This window comes from Alligator sinensis, unplaced genomic scaffold (assembly GCF_000455745.1).
Source record: "Alligator sinensis unplaced genomic scaffold, ASM45574v1 scaffold13_1, whole genome shotgun sequence".
NCBI lineage: Eukaryota > Metazoa > Chordata > Crocodylia > Alligatoridae > Alligator > Alligator sinensis.
In genome coordinates, this window is record NW_005841909.1 from 3,305,647 (window position 1) to 3,322,265 (window position 16,619).

At 43.8% G+C, this 16,619-nt stretch overlaps 1 protein-coding gene across 9 annotated transcripts in view; it reads left to right on the forward strand.

The window, feature by feature from the left end:
• The window catches only part of ZBTB1 (zinc finger and BTB domain containing 1), a 30,539-nt gene that overhangs the window by 5,310 nt on the left and 8,610 nt on the right, over positions 1 to 16,619 (forward strand). For 5 of the 9 annotated variants that reach the window (XM_006018677.3, XM_025197933.1, XM_006018679.3 and 2 more), the window contains one exon: positions 9,055 to 16,613. In XM_006018677.3, coding sequence (XP_006018739.1) covers positions 9,075 to 11,207 — 2,133 coding nt within the window. In that variant the 5' untranslated portion in view covers positions 9,055 to 9,074 and the 3' untranslated portion in view covers positions 11,208 to 16,613. Of the gene's footprint in view, positions 1 to 5,774; positions 6,463 to 8,525; positions 8,580 to 9,054; positions 16,614 to 16,619 lie in introns of those variants that run through there. The other 4 variants (XM_025197934.1, XM_014517456.2, XM_006018676.3 and 1 more) reach the window with 3 other exon arrangements.

Genomic DNA, 16,619 nt, shown 5'->3' on the forward strand with positions numbered 1-16,619 from the left:
GCCAAGGTATCTAACGGGCCCAGGCACCTAACTTTTAAGTGTCCTTTATTGGAACTGGCCCAAAAACCTAAAATCCCTGTTCAGAGGGGACAGGATTCCTCAGGCCAATTTGTTCTGTCACTGTCTGACCCTCTCGTTAGGATAATTTACAGACCTATTTTTGAGGGGAAGTCTCAATTTTCTTTAGCACTAAGTTCAAAGATTTCATTTATTTCATTTTGTTCAGTCAGATCTCGGTTTCTACAGAAAAGCAGCTGGCAGTTGTGTGTAACCTCTTGGTTTTTGCCTGCTCAGCAGTGGAAATGTTGGGTTTTGAAAACCACTTTCTAATTTTAGGAAAGATCCTAAATTCTGAAATCTGTGGTACTTATCTTAGAAGCCAGACAATTTAAAATGGAAATTTTTCCAAGTCTGCTTACTTAGAAAAAAGTTGTAGGAATTGTCTTGTTGGTTAAAACATTTCTAAACATTAAAACGTATAGCATGTCAAATTATACAGTTAAACTACATACCTACTCTTCTCAGTTAGGAGGCTTTTGTCCAAGGTATGCAGCTATCTGATCTGTCTGTGCAACTTTTTTTAGACTCTATTATCCTGTATCTGTTATGTTGCAATATAACATAGTAAAAGGAAAGATGAATTTAAATAAAAGACAGGCAGAGCAAAAATAAAGAACGGTTAGCAGGAAGGTAACAGGAGTATGCAAGGACTGTGTGTTGTCAATTTGTCCCTTTTCTTTTATCGTCAACATAAAAATACTAAAGAGCTTGTGGTGATGGTGGTACTTTAGCCTCATGTTAGCTAAAGAAATGCACAAATCCAAAGAATTATCTTCTTCCTGTGTCATAAATAGGAACTAATATACTGAGGCTGGGCAGTGTTCTTGATTTTGCAAATGGTATCAAAATTGCCCTAATGCCCCAGTGGTTTTATGATGTGCAGTAACTCCATATAGTTTGTATTTATATTACGTACAAAAACTGTTTAAAGCATTACAGCTATGTGGTTAAAATCCAGAAGCTGCCAAAATTAAGACTGTCAACCTTAATTCACAGCTCCCTTGTATAGCTGCATTACTGCAGGCTGTGTTTACATGACCATGCCACATTCTCCCAAAGCACCTCTACCCTGTTCAGTGTTTTATCTCCATTGTTCAGTGCGAGGCCCTGTTCTTGTTTTCTGCATACAGCTCAACCCATGTACTGAAGACACAATTATTGATTTCTTCATGGACTCTCTGGCACTAATGCCTGTAGTATCTGAGCACTTCACAAACAGTTTTTTTCACATGATCCAAACAAAGCAAGAGGATGGTATTGTCTCCATTACAGATAGTGGAGACACAAATTTGGATAAAAAGTAGCCAGATTTTTGGTGCATGTCCTGAGGTTCTTGCTTCCCTGAAGCAGCATTCTCTCTAAGCTGTGCAGACACACAGGTGCGCTCATGCCACGCTGCCAGGCGCACCTGTGCAGCTGCACAGCTTAGAGGGAACGCTGCCCTGAAGTATCAAGTTGGGCATCCAGAAAATGCAGAGCACTCGGTTAGCGGTCACCTCAGAAAGGCTGTTGGAGTGATGTGCCCAGAATCACATAGGAGCTCCATGGCAGAGGCAGAGATGAACCAGTTCCTTAGGGCAGCATTTGGCTGTCTTAACCTTTAGACCATCCTTCCTTTCCAGCTCTCCCCTTCCTCAGTCACTGTATACTTTCGAGCCTCGCAAGAACTGGAGCAGGAACTCTACAGACAGCGCTCCTTCATTACAATGCCCTGATTCATCTTCAAAGCAGGTGCAGTAAGAAGACAATTCTCCTGCCCTTTATGCATCTAAATGGCAGTTTTACAGCCATGTCAGTGGTATTTTCATTACTTATGCATAGATAGGGATTCAGCTTTCCCTGTGTAGACTATGAAGTGGATGCACAGACTAGTCTATGCATTGGTGGGGTATGTGCATACCTGTCTCTGACTTCCTAGCTTAGTGCCAGGCACAATCTCCTTCCCTCTCCAGTGCTCCTTTTGGTGCTGAGCCACTGTACCTTGCATCTCTGGATAGAGAGCAGGGCTGTGGGGAAGGCTTTGACCCACTGGGACCAAGAGTGCTGGCTAGGACCCAGGGTCTGTGTCTTTCTAGGCCAGCATCTCTCTCTGAGCCACACTCCCACCCTCTAGTTAGTCCTTTTCCTCCTAGCCCAATATCTCCTCATCCCTGTACTGTGCCAGCTTCAGCAGGCATGCTGGAGAGGGGCCTGGATGTACTGCCTGACCGAGGGGTGGGCAGAATACAGCCTGCAGACCAAATCCAGCCTACCAGCTGATTGGATCCGGCCTGCAGGCAGGCAGCCACCAATTAATTGTATCTGGCCCAACCGGTGGCTGCCCCTGCTGCGCTCTGCATGGGGCTGAGTCCTGCCAGGGGCAGAGCGTGTTGTGCTCCCAACCTCTCCTGCTGGAGGGCACCAGCCCCGCCAGCAGGCATAGCTTCAAAGCAGGGCTGCTGCTGCTCCCCAGGGAACTGCTGGGCTCCCCCCAGCCTCCAGCAATTCCTCTTGTCCCTGCTGCAGCACTCCTGGCAGCAGGTAGGGAGGGGAAGCTGCAGCGTTGAGGGGAGCAGGTTGGGCTCTGCCTGCAGCTCACTCTGATCCTGCTTGTGCTGGGCAGGGGAGCGTATGGATGTGAGGGGGGCCTGTGAAGGAATTTGGCTGCTCACAAAGTCCCACCGGGCAGGAACAGGACAGGAGGTGGGGAGCAGCAGTAGGAGCCAGGGTGCAGTTGATGCAGCCCTGCCAGGCAGGCACAGGAGAGAGAAGCAGCAGCAGCAGAAGCCAGTGCTGGATCCGCTGCACCCCTCTGGGCAGGCGTGGGACAGAGATCAAGAGAGCCAGCGATGCCAGGCTCGGCTCCCTGCACCATACCGCGCCCCCCCCCTCCCCTCCCCATGCCTCAACCACTCACACCCCCCTACACATATCCACACCCACACCCCACACACATACACCTACGTCTCCCCACACACACACTCCATCATATGCACACGTACATCCAAGTCCCACACACACTCACACCCCAACCACACATCCCATACCTCCACACACAACCACACATACATCCCACCATACCCCCACATGCCCCATACCATAGCCACACCCCACACACCTCTCACACCCATGCATACACCCACACACCCCTCCTATACCCCCACATACTGCACCATATCCACCCCCCACCCCTCCATACAAAATATATAAGCAACCCCCCTCCCAAAAGGAGGACTTCCTGGGCAAGAGGAGAGACTTATAGTGGCAAAGGTCAAGGGTTAGGAGGCGGGACTTCCAGATGGCAACCAGGGGGTGGGGCTCCTGTCAAGGGGCGGGGCTACCCATGCAACCCTTTATGCCTTATCAAAACTCATTAAGTGCCCCCCACCCCCCCCCCAAACGTAGCCGCGTCCCCCCCCCCCCCCCCCCGAAAAAATTTCCCGCCCCTGGCCTAACCTGTGGCGAGGTGGTTTGAGTGCTGTTGGGCAGTCAGTGATGCAGGTTCAAAGCCATTCTGGGCAAGGGGGACCTAGAACCCCAGTGTCTTGCTTTCTGGGTGAATGTTATAATTGTTCAGTTACTGGAGCTAAAATACAGGAGGTCCACCTCCTCCTCCTCCTCCTCCTCCTCCTCCTGAGTCTGCTTGTTAGCAGACAGGCTCCTGGCTGGCTAAGTCTTCATGTCTTACATGTGCCCATTGTAGACATGTACCAGTGTGCCTGACATGTGCCTGGTCAGCACGTAGAGGACTGCACGGAGTCAGGCTGCGTACACATGTTTGTGTGTCCACGTTACAGGGGAAGCTGAATTGCTACCTGTGCGCAAATGCCAAAACCACAACTTAAATAGCTAGAAAGCTGCCATACACACAAAGGAAAGCAAAATTCCTCCCTAAGTGAGGCGGGGGCCTGTTTCTCTCTCTTCTCTTTCCCTGTCTTCCTCATCCGTTCTTGGTGCTCCCCCTCAGGCTCCCCATACTCCCATTACTCCTAGTCTTTATCTTCTACTTTTCCCTGGCCCTAAGTCCAACCTCTGTATACTCAGCATTCAAATCGGATATTTTCTTCCATGCTGCTTGGGTAGCAGCAGGGAGATGCTGGATGTAGAGGAGATGCAAGCTCCTTGAGTTGAGTAACAGTACCAAGCCCAGAGCTTCTGTTGGAGGGGAGTTCCTAGTGGGACCCTGCAGCTCTGGCTGGAGCCCTTCCAGTTGCCCTGAGGAGCTGGTACACATGAGGGCTGTGAGCAGATGAAGTGTGCCTGTAGATGGCATAGGTACAGCCTGCTCGCATAGAAATCCTAGAAGGATGGAACATGCTCAGTGAGAGTATCATCTGAGATTTTGGTGGTTAAATATTTAAGATATCTCTACTGAGCATGTGCCAAAGGATTTTTCAGAGATCCATAATGATCAAATTTGGGCAGAGTTTTCACAATAAAAGGGCACACCCTGCCACAAATGCCACCTGCTTGCTAAATTTAAAGTTACTGTCCAAAGTGTAGGGGGACTGCAGCTTCAAGAGAAAAGGGAAGGGCTTTTTCTAATATCAGCAAAACGGTGTTTTCTTCCTTAGCCTTGTTCTTGGAAATAGTTAAAACATTTTGGCTGAAATTTTCTGAAAGTATTCACCCTGTGGTAGACAGTCTGCATGGGACAGTTTCAGCTCACATGGTTAAAGTATGTGAAAATATAAGCAACTGAAAACGGGACCTTATCATAGGAAGTGTTGACCATACTTGCCCTGAACACCCAATATTCAGGCAGTGTTGTTTTTTGAATATCCAGTCAAAATGGTAGGTTAATTTTGAGCCTGGAGAAAAAGGTGTGTTTTAAGAAATGGGCTTAAATTTAGTAAAGCAGGTGCCAGTAGTAATTCTAAAATAAGTAAATGTGAGCGTTTCCTGTGTCTTGATATTTAAACATCCCAAGTACAGTAAAAGGACCAAAATGTCAGCGCTTTACTGATGTTCGTGCCATACAGAGCTGGCTAGTTCATTCTAGAGGTTTCAGGAGAGATGCTAGCCTGTCTTCCTCAAGTGCTGGAAAATTGTGCAAGTTGACTATCATATTTCCCAGCACTTCCCTTTCAAAAGAAACAGCTTCCCACAGCTTCCAAAGAGGCAAGAAACTTAAAGAAGTGCATCTTTCCCACCATACTCCAGTGCCTGTTGAAATGAACAGGGATATTTTCACAGATTTCTACAGGCAGGAAATGTACTATCATTTATTTGTCACAGGGTGATCCTGTTACAGACCTGCTTTTCAGTTGGTAAACTTAACAAAATGCCCCCAGAAAAATAAGCTTGGGAACATTTTTTTCCTGAAATGTTTAAATTTCCCATTTTGCAAGGATAAAAAAAATTCCAGTTAGGGTGATTTAGCAGTTCTAAATGGACTTTTCTGACTGATAGCATTTCATAGCAGTCCTCATGCCTTATCACACATGAGAGGTCAATATTGGTTTTGGACTTATCTCCCCACTGTTTTTGCTTTTTTTAAAATGCAGACTCTGTCGATTGAACTGAAATTATTAGCTAACATTCAGTGGCTATTCTTAGGGGTTAAATAGTAAGTCAGCATGCTATCACACGGGTCCGAGCAGTTAGGTCAAGTGCCTCATTAACAGAGACCTGTGAAGTGTATTTTATGGCAACTTTTTAATTCTAGAGTTCTTTTGTTTTCAAAACCATGCAAAGTTATTCAGATACTGAGAAATCTTTCTGTTGTCATTTAGAACGATGTTGCCTTCCAAGAGAGTAAAGGACTCCTTTGGGGAAATTAAAGAATTGACTCTGCTGTTCCTAAAGCGACAGCGTACTAGCAACTGAGAGAACACCTTGGCTTGTTACATGCAATGAAAAAGTAGTTCTGTGGTTGGTGTCACCTTACCGAACAACTCTGAGAGGGGATTCACATCATAAAGAACTCTCTGCTTGGAGAGGGAAGTCTTCCTTTTCCTTCATAGGCTCAGAGGACTCTCTTTCTTCAGCCCAACCAAAGCTCACAGCCCCTTCTTGCAGACAACCAACTTCCAGCCAAAGCCTCATTTCTGTTAGTGAGCCATAAATACTGCTGTTTCATTGACAGTAGTGGATGTATTTGGGCAGTCAGAGATATTTGCTTTTTCTCTAGGGACTGGGCATACTGTTTCCATGGTGCTTCCAGCCCTCTGACAGCTCAAGGAAAGGGAGAATAATAGTTATTCCTGTGCCCACCTATATAATGCAGGTATCATCATCACTGAGGCAACCTGTGTGGAAAAAAAGTGCTGTTAGGTCTGCCCATATATTGACCTCCATCCATGTTAGAAGGAAGAAAATGGGTAAAGGAAAGAAAGGGAGGTACTGTATATAGAAAGGATGACAACCGAAAGAGTGAAGGGGAAAATATTCCAGTCACAAATCAGCCCAGGCATTTCACAGGTACATTTTAATGCAGTGTTAATATTATAAATTGTTTGTAAACAGTGCTTTCTTTTTGTTAAGAACTTAAGTGCCACACTGGGTCAGACCAATTGTATATATAGACTAGGGTGCTGGGGAAGGGACAGGGAGTGTGGCCTGCCCCAATCGGACCCCACGGTGCTCGGGCATCTGGCAGCAGGGGAGGGTGGCGGTATTACCTACAACTGTTCCCTTGTGACCAAATGTCCTGTCCCATGGGGAGCCCTGCAGTAGACCAGATGCCATGGCTCTCCGCGTTGCATTTGGCCTCCGGACTAGAGGTTGAGCACCCCTGGACTAGATCTCTGGAGGTCCCTTCCAGCCCTACTTGTCTGTGATTCTATGAATCTGTCTAGTTCAGTGGTTGGAAATCTTTAATAAGCCATGAGCCAAACCAGCCCAACTCTGGTGCGGCACAGGCCCAGGTGGCTTTGGTGCCATGTCAGTGACTGGCTTTCCCTGCACCAAGGCAGACAACTGGGAGCTGCCCCCGCATTGCTGCCACCACTTCTCCCAGGCTTCTGCCCTTCCCTGCCCTGTGTCCTCCCCCTCCCCCTCTATGAAAGCTGTGAAAAGTTACTGGATGAGCATGTACTAACATGCATGAACAGGCTGCATTCAGGCCCAGCCTCCAGCCAGTGAGGGGCTGCATCAGGGCAGAGAAGCTGCAAACTACATTCTTGCTGCCACAGCTTGTCTCCATTCCTCCCCACATCCCAGCTGCAGTGTAGATGCTGCCAGGAGCTTCACAGCCCTGACACGGGTCTTCAGTGCAGGTGCAGGCAGAGGAGCTGTTTTGGAGCTGAGCAGCTTCCAGCTTTACATGTGCCACTGCCACTTCTTTCTGCGCCCTGGCTGCAGCACCGATGCAGCGTCCAGTCCCTGGGGAGTTGCACCAGGTCTCTGCAGCTTCCAGGTGTCCCTACACTGTAGCTGGTAGGTGGGGTGGGACAGGCAAGAGGGAGTGGAGAGAAGCAGCAGCAGTGTGAATGCAGTTTGCAGTTCCCTTGCCTGGGCACAGCCCCCTACCTGAGCCCACGTGAAGTCAGGAAGTGGGAGTGAGGGCTCAGAGAAGCCATGGCAGTATAGGCACAAACAAAGCCCTTCAGCTCTGCAGGCTGGAGCCAGCAGCTCAGTGGGCCAAATGTTGCCAACCCCTGGTCTAGTCCCTTTTTTAACCTGGTAATGCAATCTGCCTCTACCACCTCCTGGGACAGTGAGTTCCACAAGTTAACTATGTACTGCATAAAAAAAGTACTTCCTCTCGTTAGCTTTAAACCTGTCTCCTAATTTCAGTTGGTGTCCTCTAGTTCTAGTATTCTGGGACTAGGTGAATAACAGTTCCCTGTTCATTTGGCCCACACCCTTCATGATTTTATAGACCTCTATCACATTGCCCCCTCAGTCTTCTGTTTTCCATATTGAAGAGTCCTAGCCTTTTTTGTTTGTCCTGGTATGGCAACTGCTGATCATTTTGGTAGCCCTTCTCTGTATACCTTCCATGACCTTCCACTACTTGCAATAACATTTCAGAAGCTAGAAAATCCCATGCCTAGTATATATTTTCTTCTTCCATTGGGAAATTGTCTGTCCTCCCTTCACTTTTCCCCACATTTCTCATCTGCAGTCTCCACAGATAGGTGAGATATGGTGTCAAGGTTTGCAGAAATGACTGGTTTCAGGTGGTGTAGCAGCACCATCACCCCTGCCACTTTCATAGTACTGCCTCCCTTCTGGGTATGGCTTATTGTCATAAAATAAAGCTTCCAACTATGTCTTTCCCAGGTCCACTTAATTCTTTTGTTTTATCACAAGCTTTGGCAATCATAAATTCAAGGCTTAAAAAGTTTTTTGGCCCTTTATTGGGGCTTCTTTTCCCCTGTAGTCCCATCCTTGGGCTTGTAGAATTTCACAATTCTTCCACCCAAATATTTTTTTTTTTTCTTATCTGGTCTCAATTCTAGACATTCTGGAGGTTTAACACCAACTTGCTCTTTTTCTGAGCAAGCTCCGTGAATTCAAGCTGTCCTTGTATTTCCCAGCAGGTTTGGTTCCTAGCCGCATGACCTCTTGATGATGCAAGAGATTAGTCACAGGTGAGACTGGAGCCAGGCTCCTTTAAGAGGCAGCTTATCCCGTGGCAGGTGTCCAGTTTGAGACTCTCTAAAAGATCTGATTGTTTGAAATCGGATGCCCAGCCTTTCTGAAAATCAGGCCCCTTTAAAGTGTTTAAAGCTGCACGTCAGTCATGAATTGTTTCTGAATATTTCAGCCATGGGTTTTTGTAATTGACTTGTGTTTTGACACCAGTTTTATTGAGATCAGTACAGTTGCATTGGTAAAGCTTATCGATTTACTGGTACTGTGGGTCTAGTTGTAAGGGAGGTATAAATAGCAGATACTTCTGTTATTCCAGTTTTCTTCACGAGGCTTTTAGTATTAGGTAGACCTTTTCAATCAGGTTGTAAAAAATGTTTGGACCAAGGCTGTAATTTTGAAATTGGCCTCTATATTACAATGAGCTTGCATTCTGTGCTGACCATATAACCAAGTATTTATTTCTTTACGCAGGACTGTAACGGAAGGACAAGATGGCAAGAACCAGCCACAGCAACTATGTTCTTCAGCAGCTAAACAACCAAAGAGAGTGGGGTTTTCTCTGTGACTGCTGCATTGCTATTGATGATATTTATTTTCAAGCGCATAAAGCAGTCTTGGCTGCCTGTAGCTCATATTTTAGGATGTTTTTTATGAACCAGCAACACACTACAGCCCAGTTGAATCTCAGCAACATGAAGATTAGTGCTGAATGTTTTGATCTTATTCTGCAGTTCATGTATTTAGGAAAAATTTTGACTGCCCCGGCCAATTTTGAGCAGTTTAAAGTGGCAATGAACTATTTACAGCTATACAATGTCCCTGAATGTTTAGAAGATATACAAGACACAGACTCCTCTAGTTTAAAATGTTCATCTTCTGCTTCTACCACCCAAAATAGCAAAATGATATTTGGCGTACGAATGTATGAAGACACCGTTGCTAGAAATGGTAGTGAAGGAAACAGGTGGTGCACAGAGCCGCCAAGTTCAACAGTAAACACATCACATCACAAAGAGCCTGACGAAGAAGCTTTGCAGCTCAGCAGTTTCCCTGAACAACTGTTTGATGCGTGCAAAAAAAGCACTGTGTCCAAATTCTCCAGCACAAAAGAGCGTGTGTCACATTCACGACGCTTTGGAAGAAGCTTCACCTGTGACAGCTGTGGGTTTAGTTTTAGCTGCGAAAAGTTACTGGATGAGCATGTGCTGACATGCACGAACAGGCATCCATACCAAAACGCCAAGTACTATGGCATTGAAAAAATGGACTTCAGCGAAAAAGACTCTACTTCCAAAAACCTATCTGCACAAATACACAAGTGCAAAGGGGATCCGAGCCAAGCAGCCGATGGGTCTTTGTCTCCAGTGTCAAATGTTACAAGCAGAAAAAGCAGCACAGTTGCATCTGAGACATCAGGTGAAGAGGGAAGCAGAGCTGCAGAGAGGAAGCGAATTATGATCAAGATGGAACCAGAGGACAGCCCTGTGGATGAAATGAAAGAGTTTAATGTTATTAAAGTGACAGATAAAGACTGTAACGAATCTACTGACAATGATGAACTAGATGATGAACCGGAAGAGCCACTTTACAGATACTATGAGGAAGAGGTCAGTGAAAAGAGAAGAGCTCGAAAAACTTTAAAACCCCGGTTATTAATGAACGAGGAGGAAAGAAAGTATTTAAAGAGTGCAAGGCACCTTAGCAGCAAGATCTCCCCAGTACAGGAAGATACAGAGACCGGCCCCTGTGAACTGTGTGGGCTCACGATTACAGAGGAAGACCTGTCCTCTCATTACTTGTCGAAGCACATAGAAAATATCTGTGCTTGTGGCAAATGTGGTCAAATACTGGTCAAAGGTAAACAGTTGCAGGATCATGCGCAGACATGTGGAGAGCCTCAGGATCTGACCATGAACGGGATAAGAAACTCTGAGGAAAAAATGGATTTAGAAGAGAATCCTGAGGAACAGTCCGAAATCAGGGACATGATGTTTGCAGAGATGTTGGAGGACTTCAGGGACAGTCATTTCCAAATGAACAGTCTTCCCAAAAAACAGTTATATAAGCATTCTACCTGTCCTTTCCGATGTCCTAATTGTGGTCAGCGTTTTGAAACTGAAAATCTAGTGGTTGAACATATGTCAAACTGCCTGGACCAAGATCTGTTTAAGAATGCCATTATGGAAGAGAATGAAAGAGATCACAGACGAAAACATTTCTGCAATCTCTGTGGGAAAGGATTTTATCAGCGTTGTCACTTGCGGGAACACTATACTGTTCATACCAAGGAAAAACAGTTTGTTTGTCAGACATGTGGAAAGCAGTTTTTAAGAGAACGCCAGTTGCGGCTCCACAATGATATGCACAAAGGCATGGCCAGGTATGTCTGTTCCATTTGTGATCAAGGAAACTTCAGAAAACATGACCATGTACGGCATATGATATCTCATTTATCAGCTGGAGAGACTATATGCCAGGTCTGCTTTCAGATATTCCCAAATAATGAACAACTGGAGCAGCACATGGATGTTCATCTGTATACATGTGGAGTGTGTGGAGCCAAATTTAATTTGAGAAAAGATATGAGATCTCACTATAATGCCAAGCATTTGAAAAGAACATAAGTGTAAATATACTGTATAGCATTAAATTGACAGCAGAGAAAACACCAAAGTGAGGCATACAATATATTAGTCAAAACTGAACGAGTTGTTGAAAACAAATCTCTTCTTAAAGACCCTTTTAATCATAGGCGTCTTTGTTTAGGGTCATTCAGTTATATAGCTTTTAAAAACATCAAGTGTTTAATTATTACATTTTCACTGTTTCCTAATAGTTTCTGTTTTTAATTTTATTGTTTTACTAAGTAGATATGATACAAATCATTATTTTTAAACTGTAGATTAAAAGCACAATGTTATCCCTTCACTGACTTCTATTAAACAGTTCTCAGTTCCATGTCAATAAGATGAGTGCTTTAATATTTCTACGTGTTGTTTCTTCATGTGACATTTTAGATCAAGTAGCGATTAACATGGAGGTGGCATAATCATCCCTAATCTCAAAATTAACTTTAAAAAAAAAAAGAAATTTGATGTCAGGAAAAACTTTGTTCTGTGACTCAGCTGTAAGTGCAGTGCTGGTGGTTCTCTGAGCCTCTGTCGGAATTCGAACCAGTCAGGTTGCGGGGGCAAAGGGAAAGAATTTAATACTATGTAGACTCAAGGAATTCCCATATGAACAGCCATTCCCAGGCATGAAGTTCTAGCAGAACTGAAATGGGCATTTCCACTCCAGTGTTGCTACTTTCCTTCAGTTTTTCTCCCTAGATATTTATAACTTGCTCATTGCAGAGGTATCTAAGTGCTGAATTCTGCTACAAGAAAGGACTGGTGAGTTTCCTTAATAAATACAAAGATATTTTTTACTCCCTTTCAGAATTTTCTTACTATGAAATACTCTCTGAAACTAGCGCAGTCCAGGCCTTTCAAATCCATGCCCAGTGCTTTATCCAGGGTGTTACTTTCAGGGCTGTTTTAATGTCAGGGAATATAAATAAATAGATAAAATTCAGCATATAACCTAAAAATTATGTGAGAACTATTCAGTCAAATGAGTGTTTTCAGATATACTGAATTTCTTTTTGGATATTCAGCTTTAAGAGAACTTCATAACTTTTTAGGCTGGTAAACAAATTTACCATGTGTATTTTTTTTTCACGCCAGAGCAACTGAAGGAAAAACTCATATTGTGCCCAATCATACTTCAGCCCTGGGCCTGCAATTGGAGCACACAGATCCCATTGCAAGTTAGGGCTTTAGCATTTCACGGTGTCAACTCAGTCCTGTGTTCCTCTTACACCACTGAAGTCATCTGGGTCCTAAATGGCAGCGGGGCTGAAGAGCACTGCTAACATTACTGTGTACTCATGTTTCTGTTATTTCATGCCTCCTTTCTAAAGGTGAACTGAGCCAAAGCTTAATACACAATAGTCCAGGGTGGCTGGTTTAAATGATCTTTTTGTGTAGGCAATCAAGTGTAAGGAGGTGGAAAGAACTATATGTCTTGTTCATCAAAAACAAAATTTAAAATAATGTGGAAAAATAACTGCTGATCAGTGAAGGACTGTAACAGCTGAATTCTTATGAAGCATTTAGTTTACATACAAACTCCCTGATGTTTAGGTCAGTGCTCACTATATCAACACAAACTGAGATCAGAAAGCAGCCGAGGGAACTGAAAAGGAAATGGAGTGTGCAGGGAGTTGAAAGAAGAGTATTGTAGCCCAGGGTGAGCTGAGAGATTTGGAATGCTATGGGGACATGCCAGGCAAGGGCTGGAACAGCACAGAAATGGAGACAGAATTAGAGCACGGTAGTGGGAAGTGGAGAGGAAAAATCCCAAAGGTGGCATACAAAGGGAGAGCATGGAGGAAAGGATAAAATGTCCCAGAGATTCCTGAGGGACCAGAGAGTGAGCATGACTCAACTTGGCTAGGAGAGCTATTGGCCTGAATTATTAATTCACCGTGGCACCAACTCTCATTGCAGATAGTATGCTAAGTATAAACCAGACTTTTGTGCTGGGAGGATTGCAGTGGAACAGCAAGATTTAGATTAAGGATTTCACATGGTCAAGAAAACAGAGAGGATTCCTGACAGCTAAGAGTACAAGGGAGAGTTAAAAGAAAAACTTAAGGCCCTTCTACACTGACTCAGGAGCCTTGCTTAAAATGTAATAGCCTCTGCTTGTTTAAAACCTGTGTTTGCTGAGAGAGTAAACCTGATGGGTACCTAGCATGGATGGCCCATAATAGAAAAAGAGATTTTATCAAGGGATTTAGGAGTGCCCTATGGTGTATACTTTGGTGGGTGGGCGAAAGAGATTGGAATCCTAGGAGTAAATCAATCCAATAAAAAAAAACCAGGGAGGACTAAAATGGCTGTGGAGGAAGTAGAAAGAAATATTATTGTCGTGGCATATAAATGTAGGTAAAGGAATGGCATTGGAAACCTGAAGGAAAGCCTAGAGTGGCTGATCAGGGTGGCAGGAGAGAAGAATGAAGATTAAAATAGTTCCAATGAAAAAAGAGGGTAGGTATGTACAGGGGAGAGAAGCAATACAGACAATCCCCGTGTAACGCTGTTTCGCTTAGCGCTATTTTGCTATAATGCTTGTTTTAAATTTACACCTGATTTCACTTAGCGCTCAGTGAGCTTTGTTGTAACGCTTGCAGTTGCCATTAACGCTTGGGTCATTAAAAACAATTGCGGTTGCCATCTTAGGTCATCATATACTTTTGGTTCCACTTAACGCTTGGTTTTTCAGGAACCAATTAAGAGTGCTAAGCGGGGGTTGCCTCTAGTGTGCAGACCACTGAATAAAACTGTATGGGAACTGGAGTGCTCCACAGAAAAGATAATGATATGGGCACACTAAGTACAAAAACACAGTTTCAGCTTTATCCCCCATCCCCTACCTTAGTGTAGTGTTTAAAAATATCAACTAACTGAAAACAGCAAAAACCAGAGAACTAGAGTTACTGAAACACTTAAAATCCCTACAAGATCCTATAAATGTTACTTGAGAGAACAAAGGAGGATCAGACAATCTTGATTTAGAACTCTCTATCACATCTGTATTTTAGTCCCCTCAACATAGTTACTCTGTACCTTCTTTCTCTGCTAAGTGGAGTCTCATGCATGTTTTGAGCGTATATTTGGATGCATACAAGTAAAGCTGTTGTGGATCCTTAGGTGAAAGATGCTATCTATATGTAAGATTATCAAGTTTAAAATATTTAAAAAATAAACCTCTTATCCAAAGAGATGTGAGCACAGTCTGGATGCTAAGCCTCCCATCCTTGCATTTTTTGAGGGCGCTGTTATTCCTGCGCAGGTGTCTCCTGCTGTTCTTTCTGATGCGTTCTTCATCCTGGTGGTGATATGGGCTGCAACTCTGAAAAACGTTTTACTGGCAACCATTTCTGTGCTCTCAGCTTTCAGGATTTATTGAAAACTAAGCAGGGGGTTTGTAACAATCTGGAATTAACTTTTCCATGTAATAAGTGAAGTTTTATTGTGGGGCCCATGCAGGCCATTTCCCATTTTTTTAAATGTTTTTAAAGTTTGCTTACAGCTAAGTTGTTACTTTTAAGACCTGATTAACCCTGGGTCAGTCATATCTATGTGTAATAAGATGTATGGATGACAGGGCTGTGGGAGAATGCTACTGCTGATCATAGATTTGGATGGATTCAGAATATCACATAGACTTCACCCTTTTAGTACTAGCAGTAGGCTTTTCTACTTAGTGGGTTCATCTACATGTGCACTTTGCTGCAGCTGACTAATTAGCTCTTCAGTAAAGCATTACTGTCTACACATGCACCAGTCTTAAGATGCAGTAAATTAAATCCACTGTAAGATAGTACAGAGTCATTACTGTGCAGAAACACGGGTGGACAGTGTCCAGGACCACAGCAGTTTAAGCCAGGGCAGAGCAGCCCTGGGCTGGCAGCAGGCTTGGGGAATCAGCTACACAGCTCTGCAGTTTTGGCGCACACATGCCCCAGCCATCCCCTCTGTTGCCCAAGGCTGCCACCTGGAGCCTGGGGCTGCCCCCCCACCAAGCCTGCTGCCAGCCCAGGGCTGGTCCACCCTGGCTCATGCTGCTGCGGCCCTGGGTGCATGCGCAGACACTGCGCCTAGAAGCAGCTGATTCTAGCACAAACTGTGCCAGGATTTATCTTATCACATTAATGGCACATGTAGATGCATCCAATATGTTCAGTTAGTAAAGCAATCAGAAAATGCAATCAACATGTTTTTCTTACTTTTCAAGGGAAACTGAAAAAATACTGCACTACAAAAAAACCTAAACTGTCTGTAGGGCTCTAACTGAACATGCAGAGAGCATCTACATGTGCAGTTAATGTGACTGAATAAACTCTGGCACAATCTGAGCCAAAGTAAACTAATCCCAACATCACTCTCTACACATGCATTTAAGCACAGTAATATACCCTGCTGTTGGATAGTACCTGTGTCTGACGGGATTATCAAACAGCGCTGTAAATTAGTCTACACTGACCCAATTGCTGCTCATGTGTAGACAGTTACTCTTAACTGCATAGTAAATTAGTCTACTATGCAGTAAAGCACACATGTAAATGTGCCTGCAGATGCTAAAATTTCTGCAGTACCTCACTTACTGCTGAGGTTGATACTGCCCTTTCTATGCAGACCCCACACACCCACTATTTTGGTAGCTGAAAAAGCCAATATGACTTTCCACATAAAAAGGAGAGAAATGCACATCATCTACCCTCTGCATAAGAACTGAAAAGCTTTCTGTATTCAACTTGCCTTTCAGATGGTCTGGAGTCCTTTTCTGATCTCTTGAAGTAGGACAGACAACAGTCACCTTAAACCCACAGACAAACATAGCTTGCGATACAGAGAAATTCCTTTCAGCTCTGGGGGAATAACAACAGGCTTGAGCACAAAGGATAAATACTTTGTGAAAGCTGAGGAAATAATATTAACATCTATTAATGTTACAGTATGTCTGGATCTCACTGTAAAGAATCTAGAATTGTCAAGACAAAATTATCTATCTAGAATTAAGAAGCAAAGTACTTCTGACTTCCATAATTCTAATTTGTTCTTAAAGTTATCAGACATGTGGCCATGCTGGGTGATGTGCCTACTCTGAATTTTTAAAGTCTATTTTAGATAAACAGTTAATTTTTAAAAATTAGGAATATGAGATTCAGCTTTTTAAAAGTTGTATTTAGTGGCTGAAAATTTATTTCTTTTTATAAAAATTCAAAGGAAAAAGTAATTTTTTGACATGGTATACTTGAGCAATTATAGTCCAAGGGGGGGTTTTGAAGAGATGTTAGAAAATTTTGAAAACAGAAGCTATAAATTAAATGTCTCCTACAACTCTTGTCTACAGTCATTACTATGGCATTAATTGTGAGCTTTTCTTGCCCCCAAAATAAGAAAAACTTGTAATTTGTAACAGAGAAA